The following is a 24849-nucleotide window of genomic DNA, read 5'->3' as shown; positions in this document are numbered from 1 at the left end:
TCCAAGACTTTGGCCACCCCATGAGAAGAGAAGACTCCCTGGAAAAGACCCTGATGTTGGGAAAGATTGAGGGCACAAGGAGAAGGGGACAACAGAGGACGAGATGGTGGGACAGTGTTCTCGAAGCTACCAGCATGAGTTTGACCAAACTGCGGGAGGCAGTGGAAGACAGGAGTGCCTGGCGTGCTCTGGTCCAGGGGGTCACGAAGAGTCGGACACGACCAAACGACTAAACAACAACAAACTCCAAACAGCTCCTAATCCTTGGGCATGCCAGCTGGGGCCCATCGAGTCCAACATCCTCTGGAAACCCCAAGGCAGCTAATGTTCCGCCAGGATGCCTCCAGCTAAACTGGCCGCCATCGTGCCAAGCGTTGGGCAAATCTAGTTTAGAATGCAGTGCACTTGGCGTTCAGGCTTGTAGATGCTTCAGAAACCAGGCATGGCAGCAAGAACTCTTGTGGATCCCTGGTTCTTGCACCATACCACGCTCAGTTATCGGTTGCCTTTTTTGTTTCCTGGACCAATTCCAGCTGCTCCTTACACTTCCTAAATCAGGAGTGGGAACTGCCCCGAGATCTACGGATAAAGGGCGGTTGTATGAATTTATTAAATAATAATAATTCTGCTTGCAAGGCTGTTTCCCCCAAACCACACCGTCCCATGCTAGATAGCAAACACAGAGCTCAAGGGACGGGTCGATTGTTCCTTTTTGCTTGGAGCAGTGTGTTCCCAGTGCCCATCAGGTAGTTAAGATCCGGACCCCAAAGCCCAAACGATTCCCCACCTGAATATATCTAACATGAGCCTCCCGAAACACAAACTTCAGGCGGAGTCTACCTTAAGAGCCATTAGGCTGGCAGGTACCAGCAGGCCAGACGCGGGTGGCGCTGTGGGTTAAACCACAGAGCCTAGGACTTGCCGATCAGAAGGTCGGCGGTTCAAATCCCCGCAATGGAGTGAGCTCCCGTTGCTCGGTCCCTGCTCCTGCCCACCTAATAGTTCAAAAGCATGTCAAAGTGCAAGTAGATCAATAGGTACCACTCCAGCAGGAAGGGAAACGGCATTTCTGTGTGCTGCTCTGGTTTCCCAGAAGCAGTTTAGTCATGCTGGCCCCTTGACCCGGAAGCTGTACGCCGGCTCCCTCGGCCAATAAAGCGAGATGAGCGCTGCAACCCCAGAGTCGGTCACGGCTGGACCTAATGGTCAAGGGTCCCTTTACCTTTACCAGCAGGCCAGACTGTGTGACCTCACTGCTTGCAGATATCAGGCTGTCTCAAAAGACAATGGAGTGCACCTCCAGGGGTGAAATCAAACGAGTGTTAGCAGCACCCAAGTGACCACCCCAGGGCGTAAGCCTGGGTAGTGAATATGGGGGTCCTCCGCTTCCCAGATGACAAGACTCGCTGATGGGGTCCAAAGGAAGGCAGAGCAAGACACCTGGCTGCAGGGTTGCCAGTGTACAAGCACCACCCAACCATTTTAGGGAATCCATTGAGGATTTGGGCAGTTTACTCCTTAACCCGTTCTTTTCCCCAAGGTATCTTCGCAAGGCATGGGAGGTTCAGGATCAGTTTCCCATTTGCTTCCCAGGTTAATAAGCCCCATCTGGCCATACCATGATTAGTGATTAAGACAAATGGCAATTTGATGGAAGAAATTTAAAGAATATTCAACTAAATATTGTGATATAAGGGAATTAGAAAATTCTTGGAAGTAACAATTAGGCTTAGGGGCAGAATAAAAATAGGTGGTAGTAAATATTAAGGATTGAATATTAATAAAAGAGATGAGGATAGTAAATGAAAGGAGTGAATATTATTAGAAATATGAATTTGGAGAACTACTATACAGGGGTTATAATGAAATTCAGTTAGAGGGGATTTGAGGAAGTCAGGTATCAATGTAACGAGAATTAGAGATTTGAAGAATTCTGTTTTGTGTTTTTCTTTTCTTGGTGTGTGTTTTGTAATATTTTCTTTTTTTCTGTGATATGTGGAAACCAATAAAAAATGGCAATTTGTTTCCCATTTTCCCCAATCACACATTCAGTTGCACATTTGTTTTTCGGGGTGGGGCGTTTGCTTGTTTGTTAAAATTTCTAATGAAAATTTCTCCCAATATCCAGATTTTCATATGCAATTTTGCAAGCAATTTCCTGTAATATACAGTAATGCAGTTTTCTGCTATTCATTTCAGTGTCCACTTTAGCCTAATTTAGACATTTCGGCATACACTGGGCTGGATTTGCTAAATTCAGAGACGTGTGACTTTCAAAGGATAGCCATTGTTTTGTTTCAGGAAACATGAAACAAGTCCACTTATTTATTCAGTGAAGTGTATATACCTCTTAATTATCGCAAATATATCATTCACTCAATCACTACTGGCCTTTATTCATGTCTGCGAGAGTCCCCAGGCGACCTGTTTTGATTGCTTGCAAACAGGTTAGATTATATCTATTCCTCATCGAGCCTGCGGTTTGCAAGGGAAGAGGGGGTGGTTACAAGTTAATGAGCACTCATCCTGATTTGCTTGCTGGGACTTTGCGAAAACCATCCTGTGTGTTTTTGACCAGCTATTCACAAAAAATAAACCCAGAGGCCTTCAGCCGCTAATGCTCTACAGGCTTAAATTCTATTGTCTTTTGAAAAGACCAACCCTGGGTTGTATGACAGTAATCTACGCCAAAATCAGGGAGCTGTGAAGCTTCAAGTCAAGGACCACTGATCTTTTTGAGGCCTCTGGGCATTATCTGCCGAACCAGATAAACTGTTGTGGGCACCACAAACTGCAGCCTGGTCTAGGGGCTACAGCTGAATGCTTGCCGCAGGCCTCATTACAACAGCCCTGCAGGCGCCAGCGAAGGACTGTGTGCACACATACAACCGCTGCACTAAGCGCACTGTTTTCTAAATAAAACTGCTTTCGTACAGCACAGATGGAGCTCCCCCCTTGCTTCTAAGTGTGTGGGCTCAGGTCTCAACAGCTGTTAAAGACATCCAACACAACAGGCAGCCTCGTCTTATTAAATTTATTATTCCAGTGGTACTAATACATTGATTTGCACAATGACACCCATTTAGCAGAGAGGCTGCGGGCCTTCTAGCTTTTGCCCAACTAGAAAAGCCTCCCCCCCCCCTTTTCTCTCCCAATCCTAAAAGAAAATTCCTCCAGACTGCCCCCCTCCTCCCCATCGAATCCAGTATTTGAGTATGGAATGAAATTTCACGCACCCCTTTCTTCTCGGAAGTTTGCCTGTCCTCCCCAACCTGCAAACCAAGGGAGGAAAAAAACCCCTTCACTTGGCTCCGAGCGTCAAATAAATATGGAGACGGGCAACATTTCAGTTGCATCAAATGGAAATGTATTTTTGGAAGTTGTAATGGCACTGGGTGAGCGGCCCCGCTAGTTCGTGTGCAGACGGCCTGGAACCTCTAAGGCTGAATGCAGACACGGCTCTTTTTAAAATCTGCCCCGAGACGGAAGATCAAGCAAGGAAGTGGCCCAATGCCTTTTGCAAGACACCTGCGGCACTGATGTTATTATGCAAGTTAAATTTGGAGTCCCACAACATACATTTTTAAATTTATTCTTTTACATCTGGTGTTGCATTTTTAAATTCTGCTTGGTTGATTGGTTTTTACAATTTGTCCAGGAAGTTATCTAGTGCGGGAATGCCCTCCTTCAGCCCTTTGCGCTTGCGGGTCTCAGCGACCACCTGGCAGGGGCGGCTGGTGTTGTCAAACGGGTCTCCGGGCAGGATCTGCCAGTGGTCAAACACACACTGGGGGAAAGCCTGGCCTCCGGTGTTGGATCTCAAGTCAGCAGTGAAGCCTGGGAAGAGAGAGGGAGAGAGAAGAGTTTATACTATAAGCAAACAAAACCGTAAGACAGAAATACAGGTGTTCAGGTTTACCCACACACCCCACAACCAGCTCCTTGTCTTAGCTAAAAGCAGCATCCTATCTACCTTAATAAATAATGTTAGTAATAATTTATTAATTTATACCCAACCTATCTGGCTGAGTTTCCCCAGCCACTCTGGGCAGCTCCCAACAGAATATTAAAAGCACAAGAAAACATCAAACATTGAAAACTTCCCTAAACAGGGTTGCCTTCAGATGTCTTCTAAAAGTCAGATAGTTGTTTATTTCCTTGACATCTGATAGGAAGGCATTCCACGGGGAGGGTGCCACCACCGAGAAGGCCCTCAGAGCTGGGCCTCAGTGTCCAAGCCGAACGATGGGGGTGGAGACGTTCCTTCAGGTATAACGGGCCATTTAGGGCTTTAAAGGTCAGTACCAACACTTTGAATTGTGCTCAGAAACGTACCGTATTTTTTTGCTCTACAAGACTCACTTTTTCCCTCCTAAAAAGTAAGGGGAAATGTGTGTGCGTCTTATGGAGCGAATGCAGGCTGTGCAGCTATCCCAGAACCCAGAACAGCAAGAGGGATTGCTGCTTTCACTGCACAGTGATCCCTCTTGCTGTTCTGGCTTCTGAGATTCAGAATATTTTTTTCTTGTTTTCCTCCTCCAAAAACTAGGTGCGTCTTGTGCGTCTTATAGAGCGAAAAATACGGTACTTAAGAGGGACAGAAGTCTGCTACCAGGGCAAGACCCACTCAACTTTGTAGCAGCCATCTCAGATTAGCCTGGGAGACCACCTCTGATCGATCCTTCACACCTCCAGCTGCTGACAAAGGTTACCTGGAAGATGCAAGCGCCAAGGGAGGCTGATAAAAGGTGACACTTACCAAAGGACTCGTTGACAGGGAGATAGGCCTTGACCACAAACATAGGGGTGCCTGCCACCTGGGACTCCTCAAAGACGTGCCCCCGCTTCCTGTTCAGCACGCCATAGATGCCACCCACAACCTGTTCTGGGCACTGGAAGGGGAAGAAAGTGGGTATGCGTCACAGCACTGCACAGAGTCAAGCCAGTGGGCTGCCGCCGCCTCTTAAGAACACAGCCTGCCTCCAGTCACCCACCTGAATCTCCACAAGGTAGATGGGCTCCATGAGGCGGGGCTGAGCCGTCAACACGCAGGCATAGAGGCACCTTCTGGCCGTGGGAATGATCTGGCCACCTCCGCGGTGGATGGCGTCCGCATGCAGGGTCACGTCGTGGACGTCAAAGCGGACGGCGCGCATGTTTTCCTCGCAAAGGGCACCCTGGAGAAAAGAGAGAGAGGTTGGGGGTGGGAGAGAAAATCATTTTCTAGTTTGCATTCAACCCAACTTTTCTGTCCTTCCTCTCTGAAGCAGGCAACGTAGTTTTTTTAAAAAAGCAATTACCGTATTTTTGCCCTATAGGACGCTTCTCCCCGCTGCCTGCCCCGCAAGCTCCGGGGACAGCGGGGAGGCTCAGCGCCCCACAAGCGCCTGGGGGGGAAATAAATTTTTTTTTCTTTATTTCCCCCCCCAAAAAACATGGTGCGTCCTATGGGGCGAAAAATATGGTAAGCACTCTGCCATAGCAGCCAAGAAGCAAAGGTAGGGCCAATGCCTCCTTCAGCTTATGGTCAGCCTTCTTCCTGCAAACTGTCAGAGCCAGGAGGAGGAGGAGTCGCCCAGGGGGACCAGAGGATGGGAAGAGCCTTATCTACTAAGGGGCAGAGAATCGGAGACGCCCCTTCGCAACTCAGATGGAGGGGCAAGAGGAAATCACCTATGAGGCTGATTCAACTTCCTAAAGCTGGAACACAGCCTTGAGGGGCTGATGTGACAAAGCACTCAAAAGTTACAGGGAACCAGGCAGAGGGCCTGTGGAACGCTCTCCCACCAGATGTCAAAGAGAAAAACAACTACCAGACTTTTAGAAGACATCTGAAGGCAGCCCTGTTTAGGGAAGCTTTTAATGTTTGATACAATATGGTATTTTACTATTTTGTTGGAAACCTAGCCAGATGAGCGGGGTGCAAGTAATAAATGATTATTCGGAAACCGCAGCAAGTCTCTGCTCCGTTCCAAGAAGGCAGGACGCAGACAGCCCACCGCCCTGCGATGAGGGGTGCCCACTCTTGCTTACCTCCTTCGTGGCCCACTGGAAGCCTGCCACAACGCTGTCCTTGATCTCGTTGAGGTACTGCACCCCCTTGGTGATGTCCGTCAGGATGTTGGGGCCAGTGCCGTCCGGGCCGAAGCACCAGATCTTGCGGGCCTCGGCCACGTCCCACTCATACTTCTCGGCCAGGTAACGGGCCCGTGTCTTCAGCTCCTGGCGGGCCGAGACGTCGCCTTTGTCGATGTCCTCGGCCAGGCCGTCGGGGAAGGGGCGGGCTTTCATGTACAGGCGGTTGTGCTTGTTGGGAGACTTGGAAAGGCACAGAACACTTGACTCCTCGCTGACCGTCTCGCGGTAAGAGACCACTGGGTCGGATTTCTGCCAGAAAGATTAAAAAAAATTTTTTTTTAAGTCCCTAGCCGCTTCAAAGCCAATGCGGACTGTTTATTGCATCTTGTACATTGCCTTGAGATAGTCTGTAGCAATGGCTTTGTTTTTATTTATTATAATTTTTAAATTAATTTTCTGTTTTACAATTTGGAATACCCATTTTTTACATCCTTAAGAGATCAACGACTTCCCTTCTTCTCTTTTCACGGTTTATAAATCCCTGCATATTTTGCAAAAGCTATGCCATTCAGTATTCCATTATTGCATCCATCAAAACTTTTTGACACAGTTGAATTTATGTTAATGCTGACAGCGTTTTCAAGTGTACACAATTCTGACCCCATATATTCAAAAAATGTTTTCGAATCTTCTCTAAACATACTCTCCTTGGCCTCTTATTCTATATAGAAGACATCTGAAGGCAGCCATGCTTAGGGAAGCTTTTAATGTCTGACAGACTATTGCATTTTATTATTTTGTTGGAAGCCACCCAGAGTGGCTGGGGAAACCCAGCCAGATGGGCAGGGTATAAATATTAAATTATTAATTGTTATTATTCATCCTAGTAATGCTCCTGAATACCACTTGCTGGGAACCAAGGGAGGGTGAGAAGAAGAAGAGGAGTTTGGATTTGATATCCCGCTTTATCACTACCCGAAGGAGTCTCAAAGCGGCTCACAATCTCCTTTCCCTTCCTCCCCCACAACAAACACTCTGTGAGGTGAGTGGGGCTGAGAGACTTCAGAGAAGTGTGACTGGCCCAAGGTCACCCAGCAGCTGCAGCTGGAGGAGCGGGGAATCGAACCCGGTTCCCCAGATGACGAGTCCACCGCTCTTAACCACTAGACCACACTGGCACCGTGAGGATGTTCTTATGGTCGGGTCCTGCTTGCTGGTGTCTTAGAGCCACACCTTCTCTCAACTCCCGGACAGCTGCAGCCCCAAGACCGGGCTAGAGACTCGTCACATGGTGCAATTACCTTAATTGGAATGCAGGCATGGTCCTCCTCGAGATCCTTCAGGCAGATCTCCAGATGCAGCTCCCCAGCGCCAGCTATGATGTGCTCCCCAGACTCCTCAATGATACACTGGAAGATCGGGAAGAATGAAAGGAATGAAGCAGACATGAGGCCCAGCCCAAACCGAGAAGCGTCTCCCATCCCTAACCCACAATGTGCTGCCCCCCCCATCATCTCCCACACCTAAAAACCCTTTGAAGGGATTCGATGGGTTTTTGTACACAGGCTATTCACCCCAGCTCACCTGCACCATGGGGTCAGACTTGGCCAGCCTCTTCAGCCCCTCCACCAGCTTGGGCAGGTCGGCCGGGTTCTTGGCTTCCACGGCGACGCGCACCACGGGGCTGACGCTGAACTTCATGACGCGCAGGTTGTGGGCGTGCTCAAAGGTGGTGATGGTGCCCGTCTTGACCAGGAATTGGTCGACGCCAACCAGCCCCACGATGTTGCCGCAAGGCACGTCCTCGATGGGCTCCACGTAGCGGCCCATCATGAGAATGGTTCTAGAGAGAGGAGAGATTTTTTTTAAAAAATGTACCGTATTGTTCGTCCCATAGGACGCACCTAGTTTTTTGAGGGGAAAATAAAGGAAAAAATTTGCAGGGAACTCCTGGAGGGCTCCCCACGCTGCGGATGTCTGCCCGGCGCGAGGGGTGCTCTGCTTCAGGGCGCCCCTCGTGCCAGGCGGCAGGCTGCTATCCACAGTGTGGGGAGCCCTGCGGGGAACTCCCACAGGGCTGCCTAGGCTGCGGATGTGTTCCCGAAGCACCGGGCACTCTGCTTTCAGGGCGCCCGACGCTCTGGGAAGCAGGCTGCTATCCGCAGCCTAGATATCCCTGCGGGACCTTTAAAAAAAGATTTTCTTAGTTTACAAAAGTATGTGCAATCTCTGTCTCTCCTTTCTCTCTCCAAGTAACATTTTTTACAGATTAGTTTCATTTGTTGAGACATTCGGAAGAAGGAGAGGAAGGGGGGGGGGGAGAGAATTGTGCAGAAGTGGTGGGAAGGTGCAGTACAGCAAAAGCAGCCGCGGGGGGGGGGGGACTGGAAAGTCTGCTCTGGGGGCAGACTGGCGTTCTTTTGGAATGAGCCACTGCCAGGGGGAAACCATTGACACATCCCCCCCCCCTCTCCCCAGGGACAGGTTATGAACATCTAAAGCAGGGGTAGGCAATCTAAGGCCCGCAGGCCGGATGCAGCCCAATCGCCTTCTCAATCCAGCCCACGGACGGTCTGGGAATCGGCGTGTTTTTACATGAGTAGAATGTGTGCTTTTATTTAAAATGCACCTCTGGTTTATTTGTGGGGCACAGGAATTCATTCGTTCCCCCCCCAGACAGTCCAATTGCCACGTGGATCGCCAGTGTGCATGTTCTCTCCCTCACACGGAGGAGGCGCCTCCTCCCTCAAGCGGGAGCTCTCACTCATTTCTCCTCTTTGAGGGTTACTTAACGGCGGTGGCCTTGGAATAGCAAGTGTGCTAAACCCACTCACACCCAGCCTGGTTATGTTTTCTAGACCTACATATAGCTGGGCTCTTGGTGTTGAACTCTTATATTCTTTTCAGCTGCTTCTTCCTGCCACCCCAAAGCTCACGCGAGCCTGCGGACAGGGACGGGGAGCGCGAAGCAAAGCCCGGCGATTTTTGAAAAACGGACCTCTGGATTGGCTTCAGGTAGAGATCTTCCTTCTTGCCTGGGGTGTAGTTTGGTCCCATAATTCTGCACTTCAGGCCGGTGGACACGATGCCCGAGAAGACCCGCCCAAAGGCATAGAAGCGGCCCTTGTCGGTGGTCGGCACCATTTTGGAGATGTACATCATCAGGGGGCCCTTGGGGTCGCAGTTCTTAATTCCTGGGGGAGGAAAGGGGGGGGGGGAAAGACTATTTAAAGGCTCTAAAGGTAAAGGGACCCCTGACCATTAGGTCCAGTCGTGACAGACTCTGGGGTTGCGGCGCTCATCTCGCTTTACTGGCTGAGGGAGCCGGCGTACAGCTTCCGGGTCATGTGGCCAGCAGGACTAAGCCGCTTCTGGCGAACCAGAGCAGCGCACGGAAACGGCGTTTACCTTCCTGCCAGAGCAGTACCTACTGATCTACTTGCACTTTGACGTGCTTTCGAGCTGCTAGGTTGGCAGGAGCAGGGACCGAGCAACGGGAGCTCACCCCGTTGCGGGGATTCGAACCGTCGACCTTCTGATCGGCAAGTCCTAGGCTCTGTGGTTTAACCCACAGCACCACCCGCGTCCCATTTAAAGGCTCTAGGGCACAAGAAAAAACTGCAACCGTTTCTGTTCGGCCGCTTTCTTCACTAGAGAGTCAACTTCTTTCTGGGGCTGGGGCACCCTGCTTGTCTTCAGGTGCGCGGCTACCTACCCATGGCAGCTTCGTCATCAGGGGGCCCTTCGTACAGCAACTCGCAGCGGTACTTCTGAGCGGTGACAGGAGAGGGCAGGTGGATGGTGATCATCTGCAGCAGCGCATCCCCAGCCGGCAGCCAGCGTCTCATCACAGCCTGGGAAGGAGAGGGAGGAAACACGAGTTCAGAGAGGAGAGCCATCTAACCCGGTCACATAGTGGGGTCACCACGAATCAGGGTGGGTAAAAACCAATGGGTTTTTTATTTTAAAAAAATGGGGGCGGGGGCTTGCCTTTTTTAAAATTTAAATTGGATTTTAAAATTAAAACACACATGCGTGCTTTTGGGGAAGTAAATCCCACCAGGGTGGATCAAAATCAATTTTTTTTAAAAAAAACTTTTTAAAATTTAAACTGGATTTTTTAATATATAAATTGGATTTTTTTATTTAAATCAATTTCGTTGATTTGAATTGATTTTTACAAAAATGGATTCTTAAATCAAATTGCTTTTAGAGGAAAACCTTTCCAAAGATAGTTTTCTATTTAAGTTGCATTATAGTCCTAAGCAGGCACCCCCAAACTCTACCCTCCAGCTGCTTTGGGACTACAATCCCCATCATCCCTGACCACTAAGGATGATGGGAGTTGTAGTCACAAACCAGCTGGAGGGCCAAGTTTGGGGGTGCCTGGTCCAAAGGCTATTCATCAGGAAATAAGGATTTGTTTTAGGTGTTCCATGTGTGCTCAAACTCTGAGCTTCTTTCTCTGGCGCCTACTGAAGGCTTTCCTACCCCAGCAGGCACTTTAACTTCTACTCCCCCACCCCACCCTTCCTAGGGCATGAGCCACCTGCCCCCTCACCTTCAGCAAGGGTTTCCCCTCCTTGTCTTTATCCTCGCTGTCCAGCTTTATGTCCAGCTTCTCTATCAGTTTGGCGGTTTCCTCCTTCTTGAAGTTCATGATCGCATCGAACACCTTTCAAAGGAGAAGTAATTGCACGGACGTTAGGCTAGGCTGGGTGCGGCTTCCACAGAAGCAGCGGGTTATGTCTCCTCTAGCAATATTCCCAAAGCAAGGCAGAACACTCAAAACAGGTCATCAGGCTTCCTTCCAACTAACTGCAATACAGCTAAGGCACAAGTCCATTTGTATTTCACACTGCGCTGGCTGCCCTGACTTTTGACTTTAAAAAAGGTAAAGGTAAAGGTACCCCTGCCCATACGGGCCAGTCGTGTCCGACTCTAGGGTTGTGCGCCCATCTCACTTAAGAGGCCAGGGGCCAGCGCTGTCCGGAAACACTTCCGGGTCACGTGGCCAGCGTGACATCGCTGCTCTGGCAAGCCAGCGCAGCACACAGAAACGCCGTTTACCTTCCTGCCAGTAAGCGGTCCCTATTTATCTACTTGCACCTGGGGGTGCTTTCGAATTGCTAGGTTGGCAGGCGCTGGGACCGAGCAACGGGAGCTCACCCCGTCGCGGGATTCGAACCGCTGACCTTTCGATCAGCAAGTCCTAGGCACTGAGGCTTTAACCCACAGCGCCACCCACGTCCCCTTCCCCCTCATTTACAGAGGCTCAAATGACCACTAACGGAAGTCGGGCATCCAGTCCCATTCTGGTTAACACTCTTCCAGCGAGTACCCTCGTTTTTTTCTCAGGCGTCTCTTCAAGACATTATGACACCAGGCCTATGCAGCTACTTAATTTTCATTGGCTTGTCAGCTTAATAACCATCTTGATTTTTAAAATTTAACTCATTAAGACTACCTTGATATTTTCTTATATGGTGGGGTAACAGAATCAGTACAGTCGTACTTTGGTTTCCGAACAGCTTAGCTCTTGTTTTGGCTCCCGAATGCCGCAACCCCGGAAGTGTTCCTGTTTTCGAACTATTTTTGGAAGCCGAACATCTGATTGGCTGCAGGAGCTTCTTGCAGCCAATCAGAAGCTGCACTTTGGTTTTGGAAGTCAAACGGACTTCCGGAACAGATTCCGATCAACTTCCAAGGTACGACTGTACTTCTATAAATAAAATTAACCAGAACCACCATTTTTAATTTCTTATTCCAAGTGCTTTAGAGTTGGAAGCCCCTCTCAAGTCTGGACCTTTACACAGAACCCTTCTACTGGTGCCAAAAGAAACTAAGGCATGACCGGGAGGTTCTCAGACATTTTATCGTGAGGTTCTGTAGTGTGGATTGGCAAACTCTGGGTCAGACCTACAAAAACTTCTTCAAACTTTACAAGTCAGGTCAAAGTGAAGAATTTTTTTCCATCATCATGCTCAGATCACGCCAGACCACAAAGAGCACCGAGCAACTCTATAGGGAAAACTGGGAGCAAAGTGCATTACCTTGAAAATCGGGTCCAGGATCAGCTGGCAGAAAGTCCTTGGCAGCTTCTTCCCATCTGGGCTGGTGGCCGACTTGCTGAATTTGCCAGTGGCTGGGTCAAAGTACCTAGGGACGAAAAGGCATGTCAGCTTCAGCTCTGCAGTGTCTGCCCTGCCTAACACCTTCTCAGAGTATCCACCTAAGTGGGCAGACTCCTGGAAGCTGCCCGCATGACCATCTTTTGGAGGAGCCAAATTTCTACGTTCCAAGGCCCCCAACTCCTTTGACAGGCTGCCGTTTCCTCACTTGCCCCCCCCCTCGAAAGCAGTCAGCCTCCTCTGTGCCTTTTGCAGTCCTCCGAGCCCAGTTGGCGTGCTGCAAATTGACACTGTCTTGAAATCTGTGGGGTCTCGAGGGCTATATATAGTGGTACCCCGCAAGACGAATGCCTCGGAAGACGAAAAACCCGCTAGACGAAAGGGTTTTTCGTTTTCTGAGGTGCTTCGCAAGACGGATTTTTCTAAGGGCTTGCTTCGCTAGACGAAACGGCCCTGCCTCTCCTGTCATGGTGACGGTCGCACGCTCGCTTCCCCGCTCCTCTGGCTCCCTCCCACCTTCCTTCTAACGGCTCCTCCGGCTCCCTCCCACCTTCCGGCTGCCTCGCACCGCTGCCCACCGCCCTCGCGCGCTCCCCTTGGGAGCCGTTGCCACCAGCAGCCAGCGTCACGCTCCTGAGCCCCGCCGCCCTCCAGCAGCCGCGTCGCACGGTGTCCACAAGGCACGGGTCCAAGGTACCGGCTGCGGCAGCTGCCCTGCTTCTCCCCACCCCTCCCCGCCGTGGTGCTTCGCAAGACGAAAAAACTCGCGGAACGAATTAATTTCGTCTTGCGAGGCACCACTGTATCCCCGTTCTCTAGAGAAAGCTACATGCTTCACATGTATGGCCTGGATCTGACCCTTGGTGGCCAAGCCAAGTCAACAAATAGGGGACAATTCTCAGGACTAAGTGCTTGCTCTGTTCTCGCCAGTCTGCAGGGAGCTTGTAAGTGTTCTCCCCACAGCATTCCGACCTGCAGAGTGGATTCTAAAGGAGAGCCCCAACTCCAGAAGCCCAAGCCGCTCTCACCTGTCTCCCCACAGCTTCTTCATCATGTCTTCGACTTTCTTGGCACGGTCAGCTGTGCTCAGCTGCCCTTCGCCCTTTGCTGCGAATTTCGCCACGTACATCTCGGCAAACTGCTTCAGCGTGAAAGCCCAGCCGTGCAAGCCGGAGCCAAAGCCGACGGTGCCCAGAACCGGATCAATCTGGAAGGCAAGGAGAAGAACACATCAAGGTATGGAGTTAAGGAGCCGACTTCCTGACGTGCTGGAAGCTCGTCTTTTAATATGTCATTACCATTTTAGCTGTTCTCAAAGAGGAAAAAACAAACCATGAAGGGTACAGACTTTGAAAATGTTCATTACGTATTCAAGTTACAGAATGAAAGCTAAAAGTGAGGTTATTCTAAGAAATTTGGGCTAACTTCATATGATCTTTCCACAGAGGCAATGAAAATAAATGCCTGTGAGGCATGCATTTTGAAGAAATAAAACATGTTCAGTTGGTAGAGCATAAGATCTCTTTATCTCAAAGTTTGAGTGCCATGCGGGCGAAAGATTCCTGTGTTGCAGGGACTAGGCAATCCCTTCCCACTCAACAATTCTAGGATTCTAAGCATTCTAATGCTTAAACATCAATACTGGTTTCTCTGTCGCGCTTTGGAACAGACCAAGGTGCTCAAGTGTCAATGTAACTGTGTTCTAGCGACCATTTGTGACATGCAATAGGGGTTACGTTCAATTCACACCCAGGAGTACAACCACTGAGGCCCTTTTTCAAGGGAGATAAAGAGGTTGGCAACCTTTTCAGCGGTGGATCCATTTGTGGACCACTCTCCTCAGGGAAGCACACCATTTGTTGTCTCGTCTATGGGTGCCAGGCAAAATCACTTATTTTCACGGGCAACTGGCTTTTAGGGGTACCTAAAACATGTCAATGGACTTTGATGCGATGATCCATTAATAGGAGCGGGCCGGATTTGTACCTTTAAAATACATTTTGAGTATTTAATTTGTGTTTAAGTAAAGGTACCCCTGCCCATACGGGCCAGTATTGACAGACTCTAGGGTTGTGCGCCCATCTCACTTAAGAGGCCGGGGGCCAGCGCTGTCCGGAGACACTTCCGGGTCACGTGGCCAGCGTGACATCGCTGCTCTGGCGAGCCAGAGCCGCACACGGAAACGCTGTTTACCTTCCCGCTAGTAAGCGGTCCCTATTTATCTACTTGCACCCGGGAGTGCTTTTGAACTGCTAGGTTGGCAGGCGCTGGGACCTAACAACGGGAGCGCACCCCGCCGCGGGGATTCGAACCGCCGACCTTTCGATCGGCAAGCCCTAGGCGCTGAGGCTTTTACCCACAGCGCCACCCGCGTCCCCTAAATTTGTGTTTAGCACTCATTATATGCCCGGTTTCAATGGACTTCATTTCTATTATCACCGCACAAGCTGTTCTGAGAAACCAGAGCACAAAAGCGTGACTTGATTACTAATAATAATTTAAGCCAGTTGGAGAAGACCCAATTTCTACAGGTCGACTCTGAGCATGATACAGCTGCTCACAAACGCGAAAGATCCCCACAGCCTGCCTTACCATAATGTTGCCCATGGGGCCGCCCTCGCCTTCCCCGTAAGTGGAGATGATGACGTTCACGTTCTCCACAATGCGCTGGAAGGTCTGGTACAGTTCCTCTGGCTGCAGCTGCAGCTCCAGCAGGGCCCGGTCCATTTTATTCATCATCAGGACAGGCTTGATCCTTTCAGCAATGGCCTGGCGCAGAACGGTCTCTGTTTGGACGCACACCCCTGGGAGGAAGAGGAAACAAAGGCTCAAGTCATCGCTATGGGGCTAGGAGCACTCAGGGGGGGTTCATGAGGGTTAGGACTGCGTCCTCCAAAACTTCCTAATGCAGAAGGCGGGGCTTCATCCGGCCTATGGACACCCTTGCTTCCCTCGCCAGCCTATGGGGCATATGGTCCTTGGGAGAGAGAGGCCACAGCAAGGGGCCATGGCTCTAGATCTCAAGGCAAAGGGGGAACATCTCACCAGAAACACAATCCACGACGACCAAGGCACCATCGGTGACACGCAGGGCAGCAGTGACCTCCGACGAGAAATCCACATGGCCCGGGGAGTCGATCAAATTGATCAGGAAGCCACAGCCATCTTTGCTTTGCTTGATAAATGCCAAATCGTTCTCCGCAAGCTCGTAGAAGAGAGAAATTGCCCTGGAGGAAAAAGATGCATAAATTCCAAACAGTCAAACTACCGTTCCACCACAAGAACCCTCTAAGGCCCTTCTTCACGTGCCTCCTCCATGAGAGGTCCGGAGGGTGAACATAGAAGAACGGGGCCTTTTCTGCAGTGGCTCCCCATTTGTGGAACAGGCTCTCCTCAGGGAGGTTTGGCTTTAGGCGCCAGGCAGAAACGTTCCTCTTTAACCATGTTTTTGGCTAATTGACATCCAATGCCCTTTTAAAGTGCGTTGGAGAGGGAAGGGAATTATTGAACTGTCATTGTTTTAATTATGTATTTTGTGTTTTTTAATGTTGCGAACTGCCCTGAAATCTGCATAATGCAAATTTAATAAAATTATAATAATCATCCTGCCTTTTCCTTGAACTGGGACTCAAGGTTGCTTACACACATTAAAAGAAAACAAATAAAATACAATATACACATATCGAGGGCCTATGGCTTGTCTTCAAAAGCACTGAATTAATGCATACGTACTTGAATTACATCAAGAGTGACAAGTTTTACCTTTCCACTACTTGAGATGCTTAGAGCACAAATCAGCAAAATTTCAGACCTTTTCGAATCACAGAATTCTAGAATTGGAAGGGATCCCAAGGGTCATCTAGCCCAACCTCCTGCAATGCAGGAATCCTTCACCCAATGTGGGGCTTGAAACCATGACCCAGAGATTAAGAGTCTCAGGCTTTGCTGACTGATGTAACCCGCCACCCCCCTTACACAGAGCTGCAATGCAGGAATTCTGCTCAACAGCCACCCTTGGGTGGGTGCAAACCACCAACCTCCTATGTGATTTTAATGAAGAAGAAGAAGAGTTTGGATTTGATATCCCGCCTTTCACTCCCTTTAAGGAGTCTCAAAGCGGCTAACATTCTCCTTCCCCTTCCTCCCCCACAACAAACACTCTGTGAGGTGAGTGGGGCTGAGAGACTTCAAGGAAGTGTGACTGGCCCAAGGTCACCCAGCAGCTGCATGTGGAGGAGCGGAGACGCGAACCCGGTTCCCCAGATTACGAGACTACCGCTCTCAACCACTACACCACACTGGCTCTAGGGTTTAAATAGGGGTTTAAAGGGAGAGTTAAACCCCTATTTGAATCTCCCCCAGCCGAAAGAAACCTGCCTGGATGAGCCTTCTGCTGGGGATTCCTTTTCTGGAAGTTTTAGGAATAGAGAAGGGGGGGAAGACGACTCTGGAAAGGACTTACGTGGACTTGATAGTGATACACCTCTCCTGCTCATCTTTTCTCGTGTCGGTGAAACGGGTTTCTCCAGCACGGGCTGAGGCAATAATCCCAGCTTTGCAAACCAGCGAGTCTGTGAGGGTAGATTTCCCATGATCCACATGGGCGATCACTGACATGTTACGGATGTTGGCCTTCTTGTCCATGATGGCCCGGATCTGGTCTACGGTGAAGTTCACCTGGGGCAACAGAAGGGAGGTTAATGTGGCTGTTTCAGACAACAGGCCGTTCCTGGACTGCTTTATTGAAAGGGGGGGAGAGAGGAAGCACTGAGGTGTCATTCAGTATCAGGAAGCTGGCTATAACTGCTCTACGGAATTTGCCTCCAAACTTGGAAACATGTGGTTCCAGATCCTGCTTAGGGCAGGCCCACACCATACATTTAAAGTGCATCCGACACACGTGACTTTTTCAGAAATCCATGCTGACTCAAATAATCTTGTGAACTGCAATCCACCCCGCTCACAGAGCTCCAACTTCCAGCAGAGCTACAATTCTCAGAACCATTAGCGACCTACAGCTCTTAGGATTCTTTGGGAGAAGTCTAATATGCCCAAACTCCTGTTACCAATGAACCTCCTGCTTGCTGCAGTTGAAAGCGTGACCGTTTCTCTCATAAGGCGAGAGGGAAAGGCACTGCGCACATGTTTCTCGTTGCCAAGCTGTCGCCAGCTCTGAATGGAGCCTAGCTATGAACCGTTTTGTTGCTAAGCATCACGGTGGGTGAAGCACTAATCTGCCTTCCATCCCAGAAAGCCCAGCCTATCACAAACTAGAAAGAACTGCCCTTTTATTATCCTCGGTCAGAGTAGACAATACTGGACTAGATGAATCAGCGGTTTGACCTGGTATAATGAAGTACGTAACTTCACTGAGTCACGCCGGCCCCTCTGTGTGCCAATTCTGCTATTACAGAACAAACACAATTTTTTCCAAGGGCATTACAAGGCAAACATGAAGGCCTATAGATACATTTAAAAAGACACACACGTTCTCCATGGGCTTTTTTAAAAAAGGCACACAAAATCTTTCACATTCTACTGGGGATCGCCTCCACACCCTCTGAACTATGGAGTCTGGTTGAAACAAAACCACCCGTCGCAGTTCCTAAAACGGCACCTGCCGAACTCTAGTTTGGATGAACAGATCGTTTCGGCACAAATCACCCATGTACAGGTTCACTGGGCTTTAGGGACGGGAGAAAATCTAATTCCGGAGTCTCTAGGCGTCTCCTCCCCGCCAAAGACCGCAGGGCTTACATAAGACGGCTGCTTTAACGCAGGGAAGCGAAAGAGAGTGAGTGAAAATACAATTTCCACTCTGCACGCTGCAGTACCGCCCTTTGGCCGAGATAACATCCTGGCATTCTCCCACCTTCCTCACACTGCCACATCATTTCACGTCCCCAAGTTATCTCCCCCCGCAACAGATAATTTTTACCTGCCAACCAAATATATTCTGATGCATATAGAGATCTGGGGTTCTTTAGTTTTCACTGTGATTCCAAGATCTATTCTCCCCCTGTTTGGTAGCTCCCCAAAGGGAAGCCACCCCAATCTTCCAACGTACACAGAACTCACCACGGCTTGAATATGTCATCCTGTGACCCCCTTCGTCAATTCATTTCTTGTTATTACATTTAAACCCCACCTTTCCTCCCGGGAGCTGAAGGTTGTGTACGTGGCCCTCTCCTTTTCCACATTTTATCCTAAAAACGCTGTGAGGTTAGGCTGAGTCCATGGTGAGGCTCAAGCCCACCCAACACAGATTTTAGGAATATAGGAATAGCATGCATGTGTACATACTACATACATAAAGCACGTATTGCGAAGGAGATGTAAAAATGAAATTCATCTATTTGCCCTAGCATATCCCCCAATCCAAAATTATCTTTGTATTTGAAAAGGGGGGGGGGAGGTAGGCTTATTCTGCCAGAACAAGGGGAAGGAAAAATAAAGGGGAACCCTTAAAAAAAAATAAAACACCGAGTATAAAGAGAAATAAAGGCTACCTAAAATGGTTACTTTAAAAAGAGGTTTGTATCCACCTAACTAGAACCTATCTGAAATTGAAGGGCCCCGAGTTACCTATGAGTTTAATGAGCCTACTCTCGAGTAATAATAATAATATTTTTTTATTTATACCCCGCCCTTCCCAGCCAAGGACTAACATAGGAAAGCAACGTAGGGTTTTTTGGGGGGGAGTCCTCTCCCACCCACATTATTAAGGGCCAACCACACCCTTCAGCTCAAAGGTCAGGAGCCCCATATTTTTAATTTTAATTATTTTATTATATTAGTGCCCGCCCTTTTCACCCCAAATTCCCCGGCCACAACATTAGCAACCCCCTGGAAGCAGGTTTTATGGAGCTGCTTTAGTTTTGATTCGCCCTTTTAGCTTATCTGCTTCCTTTCCAGGCCTCTTCTAGGCCTGGGCCTCTTCTCGCTACCGGCCCCGCTCCCTCCCCGTAGGCCTCCAACCCCACAGCAGGCCCGGCGGCCTCCCCGGAGCCTAAGCCGCGCTTCCCCCGCGGCCTTCCCCGGCCCCGCATTTCGCCCCAGGCCCCCCGCTTCCCCTCAGCCCAACCCCAGCCCCCGATGCCTCACCATGTTGGCGGATGGCGCCGGATTCTCCGGAGGCGCTTCAGAAGGGGCAAGGGGGAAAAAGAAAGGCCGGCAACAATGGCGGCGGCTCGGGTAGCCCTGTCTCGTTGGCAGGGGCCGAGCGGGCGGAAGAGGACGCTGACGTCAACAAGCTGCCTTTTATAGGAGCCGGCAAGGGGCGGGCGGCGGCTGGCAGGGGAAGGAGGAGGGGCCTGCGGCAGGAAGCCGGAACGCGGCCGCTCTAGCCCCTTCGACGCAGCTCTTTGATCCTAGAGGCGGGAAAAGAGGACGGAAGGGAGAATAGGAATGGACGGTTTTCGCGCCTGCGCAGTGCGAACTTTTAGATGAATGCGGAAGTGAGCGGGCACGCTGCAGTCACGTGGGTACGGTGCCTGATTGCAAAGGGGAGGCGAAGAAACTGCTATATTTTTTATTTATGGCAATAAAGGAATCATATTAGCACTGATTTTTATTTTGATTTCTGTGTGGTTATTGTATCCCATTCGCAAGCATTTTGTATTTTAAAAATAATGCTCATTTGTACCTATTTTCATTTTTTTTAAAAAAAAAACCTCTATTTAACCTAGACAGCATCTTAAAAAGCAGAGACATCACCTTGCCAACAAAGGTCCGTATACTTAACGCTATGGTTTTCCCCGTAGTGATGTATGGAAGTGAGAGCTGGACCATAAAAAAGGCTGATCGCCGAAGAATGGATGCTTTTGAATTATGGTGCTGGAGGAGACTCTTGAGAGTCCCATGGACTGCAAGAAGATCCAACCTCTCCATTCTGAAGGAAATCAGCCCTGAGTGCTCACTGGAAGGACAGATCCTGAAGCTGAGGCTACAAGACTTTGGCCACCTCATGAGAAGAAGAGACTCCCTGGAAAAGACCCTGATGTTGGGAAAGATGGAGGGCACAAGGAGAAGGGGACGACAGAGGACAAGATGATGGGACAGTGTTCTCGAAGCGACCAGCATGAGTTTGACCAAACTGGGGGAGGCAGTGGAAGACAGGAGTGCCTGGCGTGCTCTGGTCCAGGGGGTCACGAAGAGGCGGACACGACTAAACGACTAAATAACAACAATTTTTTTGGTGTCATTTGACTTGCTTTTTGCAGCCAAATTGTTGACCATCGCCTAGAGAGGACTAGCTCTAGACCACGTTAAAAGCTTACGCGGCAATAAAATTCGTTAGGTGACCACAAGACATTTTTTCACACGGCTGTTCCTTGGGGAAATCACTGCACTGTAACGCCAACAACCCCCAACTACTGAGCATGCTGCTTGGGGCTGATTTGTGCTGGGTACTGGACTCCCAATTCCTGCCTTATGGCTTGTGGGGGGGGGCAACTAAGGGGCCAATTGACCTGGGCCCCCCAGCTCTAAAGGGGCCTCAAACTTAAGACACGCTTTAACATTATTGTTTGGCATTTGATCGGTTTTGCAGATTGCTTTTCAGATTTGGCAAAAGACGCAATTATGTTGTTAACGGACCTTGTCATATCAAACAAGTTTTAAATGTTCCTAAAAATACATGGGTTACGATGGCACAAGGTTAGAGTTTTATTAGCGTGTCATCTCAGGCCAGTTGATAATTGGCTGGGTTTCCCCAGCCACCCTGGTTAGCTCCCAACAGATTATTAAAAACACAATAAAACATCAAACATTAAAAACGTCCCTAAACAGGGCTGCCTTCAGATGTCTTCTAAAAGTCAAATAGTTGTTTATTTACTTGACATCTGGTGGAAGGGTGTTCCACAGGGTGGGCGCCACTATTGAGAAGGCCCTCTGCCTGGTTCCCTGTAACCTCACTTCTCGCAGGGAGGGAACCGCCAAAAGGCCCTCAGAGCTAGACCTCCGTGTCTGGGCTAAACAATGGGGGTGGAGACGCTCCTTCAGGTATACTGGGCCAAGGGCGTTTAGGGCTTTAAAGGTCAACACCAACACTTTGAATTGTGCTTGGAAATGTACTGGGAGCCAATGAAAGTCTTTTACAAGCAGTGTTATATGGTCTTGGCGGCCACTCCCAGTCACCAGTTTAGCTGCCGCATTCTGGATTACTTGTCGTTTCCAGGTCAGCTTCAAAGGTAGCCCTACGTAAGCGCATTGCAGTAGTCCAAGCGGTAGATAACCAGAGCATGCGCCACTCTGGGGAGACAGTCTGCGGGCAGGTAAGGTCTCAGCTGGCGTACCAGATGGAGTTGGTAGACAGCTGCTTTGGACGCAGAATTGACCTGTGCCTCCATGGACAGCTATGATAAACAAACATCTCAAGAGTTTTATTTTTGTGTGTGCCTTTTGTCTGCATGTCGTCATCTATAATTATGACTAAGGGCCTTTAAAGCTAAGGTGAGCTCTCTGAGAGGGGCTGCTGGAGCCGGACCAACCACATGCTAGAGAGGAGTGCCAGGGAAGCCTCATTCTCCATAGCTGCTGTGCCATTTTTTAATCAAGGATACAGAAACCTGTTCAGCCAAACTCCACACAGGAAAACCCTCCCCAGCACACATGAAAGTACGAGCATGACTGGGGATTGCAAGAGGTTGCAGAAACAGGGGAAAGGCAAATGGAATGGTTTCAAAAGATGAGCTCACCCCAAAGCATACAGAGCCTCTCAGATCAAAGGAAATCTAAGGCTCCAGCCAGTGGCGTAGCGTGGGTTGTCAGCACCCGGGGCAAGGCAAGTAATTTGCGCCCCCACCCTCCGCTGCACTGTCCCTCCCCCAGATAGCCCCTTGCTCTCTCTCCGCACCGCACTGCACGCCTGGCACCCTCCCCTCCACAGTGGGCGGCGACCCGGCGGCTCGGATCGGATTCGCACAGCCAGCACTGCAGTGAGAGAGAGAGAGAGAGACAGGTAGGGGCAGAGAGCTGCGAGTGCGAGCGCGCGCCCCCCCCAGATGTTGCGCCCGGTGCGCCCGGCCCCCCTGCACCCCCCACGCTACGCCACTGGCTCCAGCCACCATGAATAGATCAGATGTGGGGACCCTTTGGCCCTGCAGACGTTGCTGAACTACAACTCCCATCAGCCACAGCAAGCACGGCCAGCTGCCATGGATGGTGGGGCTTGTAGTTTATCAGCATCTGGAGAATCAAAGGTTCCTCAGACCAGCTTGAGACATAGGAAGCTGTCTTAAGATCACAGAATTGCAGAGTTGGAGAGGACTATAAGGGTCATCTAAGGGGACGAGGGTGGCGCTGTGGGTAAAAGCCTCAGTGCCTAGGGCTTGCCGATCAAAAGGTCGGCGGTTCGAATCCCTGCGGCGGGGTGCACTCCTGTTGTACGGTCCCAGCGCCTGCCAACCTAGCAGTTCGAAAGCACTCCCGGGTGCAAGTAGATAAATAGGGACCGCTTACTAGCGGGAAGGTAAACGGTGTTTCCGTGTGCGGCTCTGGCTCGCCAGAGCAGCGATGTCACGCTGGCCACGTGACCCAGAAGTGTCTGCGGACAGCACTGGCCCCCGGCCTCTTGAGTGAGATGGGCGCACAACCCTAGAGTCTGTCAAGACTGGCCCGTACGGGCAGGGGTACCTTTACCTTTACTATGAGGGTCATCTAATCCTACTCCCTGCAAATGCAGGGATCTCAGCTAAAGCATCCATGACAGATGGCCATCCAACCTCTACTTAAAAACCTCCAAAGAAGGAGAATCACCAGCTCTCGATGGAGACAGTTCCACTGTCAAACAGCTCTTACTGTCAGAAAGTTCTTCCTGATGTTGAATCGGAATCTCCTTATAACTTGAAGCTAGTGGTTCAAGTCTGGGGCAGGAGAAAACCAGCTTATACTAAGTCTGCCAGATGTGCCTGTACACAGCCTCCATCATTCCTGACCGCTGGGCCATGTTTCCTAGGCTTGACAGAAGTTGTATAGTTCAGCATTATCTGAACATGGAGTCAATAAACTAGGGACAGGGGCTGTATCTCTCTCAAAGTACCGCCAGATCAAAGAAACAAATGCGAAGGGGAAGATTAGGAGACACCCACACACACCCCATTTACAGTACTCAGAGGCAGCTGTTTGGCTTTTTGTTCACAACAGTACTCTAGAACAGGGGTCAGCAAACTTACCGCGCCTCGGGCCGGTGCCTCCAGCGCCAATTGCAGCACCGGAAATAGCTTGTTTAATTTAAAAGTCTGGAACGGATTAATCCGTTTTGCATGACTTTCTATGGGAAAGCGTGCCTTGGTTTTGGAACGCTTTGGTTTTGGGACAGACTTCCGGAACGGATTAAGTTTGAGAACCAAGGCACCACTGTACAGGTGTTTCCTAATGACACACAGCACCCTTAACAAAATACAACTCCCATGATTCTTTGGGGCAGCCAAGCCTGTTTTAAGTCCTATGACCCCAGTTTAAATGCATAGCTCAGTTGTGGCCAAAAGCAGAAGGACATGTGATTGTATCAATCTATTATTTAAGGCACTGATTCATTGTGCCAGTGGATGGAATCTAGACACATATTAAAAAAAAGTTGTGAAAATGCTTTTTAAAAAAACGTTTTGAAAAATGGGTTCAATTTCCCATAGCTCACTATCGCCATCTAGTGTTGTATTTGTATAATGCACTTTGCAGCAGACTTGAAACCTTTCCTTTGCGGCTGGCATAACCGAGTCCACAGTTTCATTGCAGAACATGCACAAACACACCAGCCAGGAAATACGGAAGTCTCGGTTCCTCTTTTTTCGAAAGGAATTGCAAAATGAACTTTTCCTTTTTCCCAACTGCTCTTCTGTTTCTCTAGGGACATGGGTGGCGCTGTGGGTTAAACCACAGAGCCTCGGACTTGCCAATCAGAAGGTCGGCAGTTCGAATCCCCGCAATGATGGGGTGAGCTCCCGTTGCGCACAAGCTATTTCCGGTGCTCCTCCGACCTGCAAGTGGGCAGCTGCGCAGTGCAGCGCCGGTAAGAGCGGGTGGCGGCAGCGGGCGCCGCCACGGACCGGATAAACGAGTCCCTCGGGCCTTATCCAGCCCACGGACCTTAGTTTGGGGATCCCTGCTCTAGAACTACCATAGTTTTGTTACTGCAAGACAATTCTTACCCTTGTTCTTCAGAAATAAACCAACGGCTCTAAACCAACTAAATCTAAATCAACGCTAAACAAAACACACATGTTCAGGAGGAGGATACCAGAAGGTGGGGCTCAAACGAGGCCTTCCAAACCATTGGGCTGTCCACTGCTGGAAACAGGACACTGGGCTAAGACGGAGCTTTGAGCCGACCCATCGCAGCAACTTCAGGCATAAGTGAAAGCAGGTTAAAGTGAAATCTTTCAATTCATTTTATTTAACAAACACTATACTTTTGAATTCTGAAGAATGTGTATTGAAGGAAAGAAAAAATAATAATTTCTTTTCTTTACACACACACACACACACACAAACAAACAGAAAAAGGAGGGGAGGCGGGAGGGAAACCAGGACAGGGATGTTAAGCAAAAACATATGTACAGAATGGAAATCAGGAAGGGAGGATGCGAAGTCTCAATGGACAGTGTCTGGGATGGGGAGTTTAAGCACACAAATTATAATC

The 24849-nt window shown here is 49.6% G+C and overlaps 1 protein-coding gene across 1 annotated transcript; it reads right to left on the bottom strand.

Moving 5' to 3' along the window:
* Positions 1–3576: 3576 nt before the first annotated feature.
* Positions 3577–19600, bottom strand: LOC310668333 (elongation factor 2). The gene is made up of 15 exons (XM_083421467.1): positions 19314–19600; positions 16672–16886; positions 15255–15436; positions 14802–15013; positions 13238–13416; positions 12132–12237; positions 10640–10753; positions 9794–9932; positions 9077–9272; positions 7663–7921; positions 7380–7487; positions 6034–6387; positions 4995–5177; positions 4760–4892; positions 3577–3837 (listed from the first exon to the last, which is right to left on the bottom strand). Exons 1-15 carry the CDS (start codon positions 19314–19316, stop codon positions 3644–3646), a joined length of 2577 nt encoding a protein of 858 aa, XP_083277593.1. The 5' UTR covers positions 19317–19600; the 3' UTR covers positions 3577–3643.
* Between the last annotated feature and the right edge of the window lie 5249 nt (positions 19601–24849).

The sequence above is a fragment of the Podarcis tiliguerta genome, assembly GCF_965153285.1.
Source record: "Podarcis tiliguerta genome assembly, chromosome: 18".
Lineage (NCBI taxonomy): Eukaryota > Metazoa > Chordata > Lepidosauria > Squamata > Lacertidae > Podarcis > Podarcis tiliguerta.
The sequence above is the reverse complement of the archived record's forward strand: the minus strand, read 5'-3'. Positions and strand labels throughout refer to the sequence as shown.